The 10,000-nt window shown below is 42.3% G+C and overlaps 1 protein-coding gene across 1 annotated transcript in view; it reads right to left on the bottom strand.

The window, feature by feature from the left end:
• pde1ca (phosphodiesterase 1C, calmodulin-dependent a) overlaps positions 1-10,000 on the bottom strand; it is a 207,969-nt gene that overhangs the window by 31,818 nt on the left and 166,151 nt on the right. Inside the window, exons 5-9 of the mRNA XM_063206981.1 lie at positions 8,749-8,931; positions 6,875-6,941; positions 4,410-4,526; positions 3,948-4,088; positions 620-720 (exon numbers count right to left, since the gene is read on the bottom strand). Of these exons, the coding sequence (XP_063063051.1) occupies positions 620-720; positions 3,948-4,088; positions 4,410-4,526; positions 6,875-6,941; positions 8,749-8,931 (609 nt within the window). The remainder of the gene's footprint in view (positions 1-619; positions 721-3,947; positions 4,089-4,409; positions 4,527-6,874; positions 6,942-8,748; positions 8,932-10,000) is intronic.

Raw genomic sequence — 10,000 nt, 5'->3', positions numbered from 1 at the left:
AACTACTAATAATATTACACAGTGCACGTTTAAGGAAACTGCTGAAATCGTATTTACACACTGCATAATACAGGATTGTCAAAGTAAGTGTACATCGAGCGTCCAGCCATGTACGTCATTAATCTGAAAAATGGATGAAAAAAATGACTAATGTGGGCGCCCTGCATCTGTTGAGACCAACAAACTTGTTGTGATAGTGTGAAAATAAAGCCTTTTCATTCAAGTGAGAACCCATATCTGATTTGTAATGATGTCTACAGTACAAACATCATAAAAATGCAATGCCACATTATCCGAATGACAGTGCAGCAAAATGCTGTCAGTGGAAACTATGAACACAACAAGGGGCTGCCAGCTGGCCGGTGTTGTTTGGGAGAGCACAGGAGCACATACACACACCAAGCAGACACACACACACACACACACACACACACACACACACACACACACACACACACACACACACACACACACACACACACACACACACACACACACACACACACACACACACACACACACACACACACACGACACAGTTACGTACATGGGGGTTTGTTTGTGAGAGCAGGGCACAGGAGCACTGGACACGCTTCTTTGGCTGTCACAGCCCATTTACCTGGTCTGGATGTGGAAGTTGTTAGTGGTCCCGGTGTGTTCATAATCATGCACGGCTGCAGCGAATATCAGCGCAAAGATTTCCAGCTCTGTCATCCAATGCTGTGAGAGAAAGAGGAAGTAAAAGAAAGGCAGTCAACAGGGTTGTGCTATATGGGGTGTGAAAAACATGCATTTGAATCGTTTTATTTAATTATCATGGGTGGCCTACGTATAATGGCATTGTGAATTGGAGAGGGTTTAAAAAGGGTTTTAAATAAGCCAATGGAATAAAATAAGATAAAATAAATACAGTATGTACTGTATGCAATATTTATGTATGCAAGGCATGTATCCAATATTTATTTGTGTATAATATGTAATATAATATGTTGGGTAAACGTTAGTTCATGTGCGTGTGTTTGGAACTTCCCGATGAGCTCACCATCAACTATAAACCTGTATGACATAGCACAGTTTTATAGCATGGTAATGCTGAAATAGTAGAAGTAGAAGTAGTAGTTCTTAAGTCTCACCATACAAGGACAGAGAAATATCATTAGGACACAACACACAGAAACAAGGACGCAGCTTAAAAGTAAATAAGAAAGTCAAGTAATAAAACAATATTGTATAGTAGCTTGGCATTAAATGCATTTTAAATTCTAAAAGATACTACAATTTAAAACCTGTTGTCATTATTACGACCTGCCATGTTCAGTCTGATAGATCACAAGGTCACCTGGACCACCTGTGCATGTTCTGAAACTTTTTATGGGCATTAGGGTCAATCAGTGTCATCATCCCACTGGGAAAACTCTGTGTACTTTCGGAATTGACTTGAGAAGAGACAGAATTGAGAAGGAATGGATTTGCTCCCTCCTCTCTTTACACTTTCCTCTGTTTCCTCCTGACTTTGATGTGATTATTTGAACGGCTTATGACTCCCAACTTCACAAGATCCACGACCAATCTAACTCCATGGCAACAAGTACACAAGCACACACACACACACACACACACACACACACACACACACACACACACACACACACACACACACACACACACACACACACACACACACACACACACACACACACACACACACACACACATACAAACATGCACACAAACACAAGCACGCACACACGTACTATACGAGTGCACACACACATACACTCGCACATACACGCGCATGCACACAAAGAGAGCTTCTCAAGTTCCTACAATTCAGAGATTTAGTGCCTAGCCTCATGGCAACGTAGCACCCTCACACCACACTAGAGGTTCTTGTTTGGTTCTTTGTCTTCTCGCCAGACAATTATTTATAGCGGTGGGGGAACGTGAAAACAGAATAAATATTAATGCACGGCCGGGAGCCATGTTCCTCCAACACAAGAAAACAACAGAACCACTTTCAAGAGAGAGAGAGAGAGAGAGAGAGAGAGAGAGAGAGAGAAAGAGAGAGAGAGGGATGAAGAGTAATAGAGTGCTGAGCTGTAGGAAAAAAATGCTTGTGCGACGCCAGGCTAAATAACAAACTCTGTCATGATGTCAGGGCCTTCTTTGTTTTATGGGTGCTACAGTACAGCTGTACGCCAAGGTGACGACAGGTTTATGGGCCCTCTGTGCACCTCGGTAGCATTACAAACGCATTTGAATCATCCATGCTCCGTCACACAAGACCCTTATATGAAGCACCCCAAACCCCCCCCCCCCCCCCCAGCCACTCACATCATACCTACTGTATGTGACAGCACAGTACCTCATGTCCTGTTCTTCGTTGCTAAGACCCGTTTGATGTTAACATATCACTGCAGGATATAATGACCGGGACACTCTGAGTGACGTTAATGCAATTTCTATGTACTGGAAGATTATCAAGAAATCAATGATAGTTGTCAAAGGGTGATATGGGTTGTTCTACTGATGTATGGCCCGTTTAATGCTGACTTTATATAGTATATGCAGCTGATGGAGTGTACTTTTCAGGTGATCGTGGCCATTCTTTGTCAGGTAAACTGAGCTTTAAGACACAAAACTGTAACATATGTGGCACTAGGTACCAAGTAGCCTACTCTTTTATCTACAAAATAAGTTTCTATACATTGTCTTCTTCTTGCAGCTGTACAACATTATTTTTCTATTACAAATACATTTCATTTGACTGATGGATCTGTCTGTAGACGCATAAATTCAAGGCTGTGCTACAGTAGATGTAGCACAGTATATCATGGTAAGTATGATATCCACCCCCATTTGTAATTTATCTCAGGAGTTTGAGAGAATCAAGGCTAAAACAATACTTTGTCCACAAGTTCATGAACCATGAAAGGCTGCGCTGTGATTTGCTACTTGGCCATGGCCTTAGGTCCAGAGAGAGCTCTAATTGGTCCAGCCATCTGTCTGTCAAAATGAGAGGGCATGTAGACCTGATTCCCTCACACAGGAGGAGGTGGACTTGCATTGGATAACAAACAACCAACAACATTTGAAACAATTGAAGCAAAGAGCCCAAGAGCCCATTAGCACCAAATACCCGCCGGATAATTATAATTAGTGTCAGAGGGTTATTTGCTGTATGTTTATACTAGATACTGAATGTTTGAAGTTAATAGTAATAATTAGAGATGTCCGATAATATCGGCCCACAGATATTATCGGCCCCATAATAGCATAAAATGTAATATCGGTCAATATCGGTATCGGATTTTTGACCTATCAAAACCGATATAATAATGATTGAATTACTGTACACTTTTCTCCTTAAATATTTTTCTATTTTGCACAGACGATGTTAATATTTGGAAAGCTTTGTTGCATTCGAGAATGCATCTAGAGGGGCATTACAATAAAATTAAGCATATTTTGTTCCACAACAGCAGATTTGTAATGTTACCTAGAATTTGTTATGAGGAAAAATAACCCACATATATCGGCATCGGTATCGGCCAATTTCGGAATCGAAAACTGAGAGTTGGACAATATCGGCATATCGGATATCGGCAAAAAAGTCAATATCGGACATCTCTAGTATTAATATAGTATTAATAGTTAATATTATCACCCTTTTCTTTTATTCTGGGTGAAAAGCAAAGCAAAAGCAAATCACAAGACATCACAAGTGATTGTTACTGGCTGGAGTGTATGTTTTAGTACAACACTTCTGGGGATACAGTAAAACAGAAAAAGACCTCTACACACTACCCATGTACAGTGTGAAACAAATGTAGCTTGAATGAATGTAGTGTATACAGTGAGTGAGTAAGCATTTTGAAAAAAAAAGACAAATTGCCAAACTGTTGCTTTTTTCTCACTGGTCATTGCACCAGTTTTACAGGACGTACCACAATGCCGGACTTGAGCATGAAGAAGTGCACGGTCTGTGTGACGTCTGCCGCGTGCATCAGATTGTGGTAGGGGTTCTTGTGCTTGGTGTAGCCCACTTCAAGTGCTTCAACAAAGGACACCAGTGCAGAGATGGGGATCTGAGGATCAAACACAAGACTCATAAGGGATGAGTCAGTCAGGATGACTTTGTGGTTTGGCTTAGCTTTTGTTGCAACACATTGGGAATTGCATCAGAAAAACAGTAGTCTTTTCAGAGAAACAAATAAATGAAAATACGGTGCTGCTAGAAAGGAATATTGAGAACATTTTCTAAAGCATCTTTAAAAATGTTGAGATTTTTCATTTGTCTCTCATTTTGTATTGTCAAGTTTTGCAGAGGACCTTCTTGAAAAAGAGATGTGGCATTTCAAGAAGTATCCGTCACACAATTAAATAAATAAATGAATGTAAAAATGTACCTTAAAGCGGTTGATTAGGTCGTATCTTGTGAGCAGCTCGTAGAAGATGAATTTCAGTGCATGCTCTCCACTTGCATCATTCAAAGCGAACACATCAAATGTCCATGTGTCCACATGCTGTCAATACAAAGAATCCAAACAAGTTATTATCAGCCATTCATTCTGAATGCACTTGGCAAATAGAACAGCAGCACACAGCAACAGTTAATTAATATTAATTATTATACAGACCGCTGAGAGTCAAGACTTAGAAGTTGCAATAACAGAAAAAAAAAGATTTTTTACTGCAATTGTACAGAAGAAGACATAAAAGATCAGAGAGCAGAATATGGTTGAGGAGTAGAGAGCAGAGGAAATAAAGTCTTGGGCCTGCAATAAGTGTGCTGGTTGTTTAATCTCTCCCTTGCAGCCAGTGGGCTTGTAAAATGAACTCTGGCAGTGATCGAGCCAGTTGAATGTCAGCAATGTACTGTACGGTCACGGGCAATTTATGGAACTATCACTCCGTGCTTTTATATTCTCTCCCCTTCCCTGCCTCTCCTCTTCTCCGTTTGCATCTCTCTCTTCTCTCTTGAGTTCCTCTTGAGTTGCGTATAGTTTTGACACATGTGGCTGGCGCGCATGGCTCTGCGTTTGAATTACAGCACATTAAAGATTTAAATCCTTCAATTGGAAGTTTTTTTTCCCTGGCCTCTCCATCTCTGTCACTGGGGCGAGATGGGTTCACGGCTGCTGTCGCTCCCCGAGGGGTTTTATGGAGGGGGAGGGACTCTGTACTGCAGACTGTAGTATATGTATGCGCAACCAAATATATACACAAAGCTCCACGTGACAGAGAGGGGATAGGGCAGAGATAGAGATGCGGAGAGAGAAAGACAGAGAAATAGAGATGAAGACTGAAACAGGGAAATAGAGAGAGAGAGAGAGTGTTACAGAGAACAGAGAACAGAGAACAGAGAGAATGTAATGGGGGATAGCATCCTCACAGGCTTAAACTCATGTCTGCCATCTTTGTGCATTCAAAGTGAATAGATGAGCCTTGTGCCGCCTGTACTGTCAATAGCTGGCATGGATTGCTCATAGGCCCTTCAGTTATGCCACCTCCATGATTAACCAGAGCCTATGTTATAACCTTAATTGCAATACCACCGAAATTGTAATGGCTATGTCTTAATCTGTCTTACGGCACCTAGTAATGCCATAGCAATGCTGATATAACATAGTTGAGTATTTTCAGAAAATAGTGAATAGGTCCACCGGCAATCCCATCTGCAGTAAGCAGGTGGTGGTGATACAGTAGGTAGGAGGTTGAGGGTTGGCATGATGTGACGATGAGGTGGAATGCTCAGATCTTTTGGCTTTGACGACCACATAAGCTCTGTTGTAACTTTTCATATTTTTTTCCTGAGCCAAGGTCAAGACTGTTACCAGTGTGGCTGTTCTTCCATCCGTGGAGAAATAGATCACTGGAGATGGTAGTTATAAATAAGATATTGTGACTCATTGTCAAGGATGGACAACAGCCTTTTTTTGTAACACCGAAGCAATCAAAAGCAGCGAGCTTACTGTGGCCCCATGTGCTTGGATGGGATAGCCGGATGCTGTGCTCACGCATGGTCCCACAAAACGCTTGCCTGCTGAGCTTGCCAACGAGTCCCCAGCGGGTTTGTCATGTGTGCCGTGCCGTGTCACTTCCTCGTGCCACAAAAATATGTGGCGCTACGATACCCAGCTGGCACTCACACAACAGGCTGGCACGCCCCCCGTTGCCATGTCCTTCCCTTGTTCCCCTTTACAGTAAAAACAGTTTGTCCCCGAGCCGAGCCTACATGCGTATAGCGTATAACATCAACACATGTTAACATTGTGTGGCTGGTTTGTCACGGTGGGGTGTCTGACGGATGTATGCCTTTGTTATCACAGTTGGCTCAAAGTGATCCCCGACCCCCCCGGGGGTGCAACTGCTCCTCTACCCCTCTCGCTGCCTCTTCAGCCCTCCAACCCCAGCCAATCCTAGACATGGACACTGTGCTTGCTGCTCAAACCAACCGCTGAGTGCAGTAAAGGGTTGTGTACATGTGTGTGTTTGAGTGTGTGTGTGTGTAAGTGTGTGTGTGTGTGTGTGTGTGTGTGTGTGTGTGTGTGTGTGTGTGTGTGTGTGTGTGTGTGTGTGTGTGTGTGTGTGTGTGTGTGTGTGTGTGCAGAGTGCGGAAGAGCATTCACATATGTGTGTGTGTGTGTGTGTGTGTGTGTGTGTGTGTGTGTGTGTGTGTGTGTGTGTGTGTGTGTGTGTGTGTGTGTGTGTGTGTGTGTGTGTGTGTGTGTGTGCGAGTGCGTGTGCATGTGCGTGTGCGTGTGCTCTGTGTGTATATGTGTGCATGTGTGTGTGTCTGTGCATGTCTCTCTGTGTGTGTGCATGTGGGTTTGTGTGTGCTTTGAGTGTGTATTTGTGACTGTGCTAATACCTTTAGAACGGTGATCACGCTGGGCGGATAGCTTAATCCAACCATGTTGGATGTCCGTCTGTACATTCTGTTGGACAGAGATAACATACAGCCATCGGAACGTCACAGAGGAAAAGGATAGAGTAAAGGATTGGCATCTGATTTTAAGGCAGGGTTGGCGCTCTGAATTAGCATTTCAAGGTCGTTCAGGGTCATCCATGGATGCTAGAGTAAAGGCAATGCTGGAGTGATTGCAGGGACGCTATAAGATCTGTAACATTCTAAAGGTCTTTTTTTGTTTCTTTTATGTAGTTAGACTTTATCTTTCACATTATAGAAGTGCATTGCTGTAGATATATTGACGGCTTGGTTGGAAAATTGTGCCTGACATTATGACAGCATGTTCATTTGTATGAGGTATTATAACCAATACACTGAAGAGAGTTCTGTATACAACTAACAATGAAAATATACATACATAATGAGGTACACGATTCCTAATCCGTGTTGAAGTAAAAGGATAAATATTGCCTATGGACCACTGGATTTGCAGTTAACCCCGTACCTCAGTGTTATTCTGTGGCACATTCAGATGCAATAAACAAAAGTCTGCAATTTACTCAATTTACAGATATTATGACCGGACTTGTCGTAGTTTCACAACTTCCTGTTTCGTGGAGGATCTTGGAGGTTTTCTTGGAGTTATTTTTGCTTATGGTTCGATGTAAGCGGGATAGGTCGACTACCCCTTGCCCCTAATGCTGTTAATCAAACTTTCACCAGTATCCACCATTATTCACTCCGGGAAAAGACAAGAGACATGCCATTGCAATCATACACCTGCGCATTCACACAAGACTTTAAATATCACTGGACGTCTGTGTTTGCGATGGAGTTATCACTTCACTAATTACAGAAATGGTGCATTCGAATGGGGACAATCTGACATTTTACGCAATTATTCCGAATTACCTGTGGGGTCCATAGATAATATTAATCCTGTACAAATTGTGCTTTAGCCAAACAAAACTTTGAATGGTCATCTTGATAACCAAGATGGCTGTATTGACTGTTTTATTATACCCCCCTTAGAATCTGTGATAAAAGTTTATCCAGGTCAAAAAGGACAAGAGAAGGACATTGCTTCAACTAAGAAGTTTCTTTTAGTGATTAAAACCGTTATTATTATCTCAAATTACCATAAGGCTAATGTGGTAATGTGTTAGGAGTTGAATAATGGACATTACAGCACATGGATATAAGAGAGTTAAAAGCACTTTGAGGTGAAACAGTTCTGTCAACTCAAAAGGGCAAAAACTTTCTGATATCCTAATGCCCTTTGGTCCATTAGGCCTTACTTTAAAAAGAGTATATGCAAATACAGGCTTCACTATGAACTGTGAAACTCAAAACTAAAATTACACAACATAATTGAGATAATTTAAAATATTATTCATTGATTTGTATAATAATTAAGACCAGTTGCATTGACCTTTTATGCTATTATGCATGCTCATCATGTTTTAGAGAGCTTGAAATTGTGTAATCTGTACACTGCTTGCTTGTACGTAAACCTGCAAACATCTCATTAAGTCAGTAGATGTAGTACATCAGGATTACTACATGATGTTCATCATTATTATGACAATCATTATCATTGCTATTAATTAATGTTGCCAGCACAGGTATTCTAGAAGAGGTGACCTCTTAGATGACAATGGGCCTTTCATTGCAAAGAACAATCCTGCAGCTGTTCTGAAAATTCACCAACCTTTATGCTCATTTCAATCTGTTATCATATGAGCTGTGGTTGTATGAACCATAATTGTATGAGCTGTGCCATGCAAATACAGTTATTCTCATTGTCATTATTATACTGTAACATCCGCTGGTACCTTTCCACAAATATCCCGGCCTGCACGGCGTGCACGATGCTCCGGAAGCGCGGCTTCTCCTCTGTTCTCCGCAGCATCAGCCCCATCTGCCGCGTGAAGGTGGCCGCCAGCCAGTCACGGACCTCCGAGGGCACCGAGTCTGACTGGATGTCACTCAGCTCATCCTCCGTGTCCACCAGACGCCTACAGGACAGGGAAGAGACAGACAGGACAGGTGAGGGACAGATAGACAGGGACGGACGCATGATCAATTGTCCAGTGCAATGGGAGAGAATCTACTGTATGTGTAGACTAGTGACTAGGGCATATCAGTATGTAAGTGGTTATGTAGGGTTAGGGTTAGCGTGTGTGTGTGGGTGGGTGTGTGTGTGTGTGTGTGTGTGGGGGGGGGGGCAAAGAGAGAGAGAGAGAGAGAGAAAGAGAGAGAGAGAGAGAGAGAGAGAGAGAGAGAGAGATAGAGAGACAAAGAGAGACAGACAGACAGACAGACAGACAGACAGACAGACAGACAGACAGACAGAGCATGTATGTCTGTGTGTGTGTGTCAGCATGGGTTATATTAGTGGTGGCATTGAAACACTGCTAATATGACAATATAGTTATTACAGGATCATCATGGTCATGTTTGTATTTCCCTTTCCCTGTTGAATGGCATAGCGAGGTTTGCACACACAGATTTCAGCTTACTCCAAGGGCCGACACAGATGCTTCAGCTCAAGAAGGGTGCAACTGTGTGTTTGTAAACAAATGCAAAAACCCAGAGCCGTTACCATGAGAACTACTGCGCAGTCTGGGCAGCACGAGCTAAGTACTATTTAATTACGTCAGCCTTTTTTACATAGACGCCTAGTCAGACAGGGACGTCAGGAAAATGCAATCATTCTCTCGTCTGCCTGTCCGTCTTGCGTCATTGTGGACTGCCTGGAGCACACCATTTTCATGAAGACTGAAAAGGTAAGATCTCCCTTGGACAATCTACACAGTCTTCTCTGAGCACTCGAAAGTAGACCCGCATTGAACTATTGTAAAATATGCATTCATGTATACCGCAACAGAGATACAGGAAACAGTTGAAACATAGTCAAGACAACCACATACTAAATAAACCGACTGAGAAAGGAGAGACAGTGACAACATGAAAGCAATAAAGATACAGGGAGGGTGTGAGTGAGTGGGAGAGAGAGAGAAAGAGAGAAAGGGAGCAAGAGACTAGGCATACAAGAAAGACATAGAAACGTAGATACAAACACAG

The sequence above is a fragment of the Engraulis encrasicolus genome, chromosome 9 (assembly GCF_034702125.1).
Source record: "Engraulis encrasicolus isolate BLACKSEA-1 chromosome 9, IST_EnEncr_1.0, whole genome shotgun sequence".
In the NCBI taxonomy this organism is placed as follows: domain Eukaryota; kingdom Metazoa; phylum Chordata; class Actinopteri; order Clupeiformes; family Engraulidae; genus Engraulis; species Engraulis encrasicolus.
The sequence above is the reverse complement of the archived record's forward strand: the minus strand, read 5'-3'. Positions and strand labels throughout refer to the sequence as shown.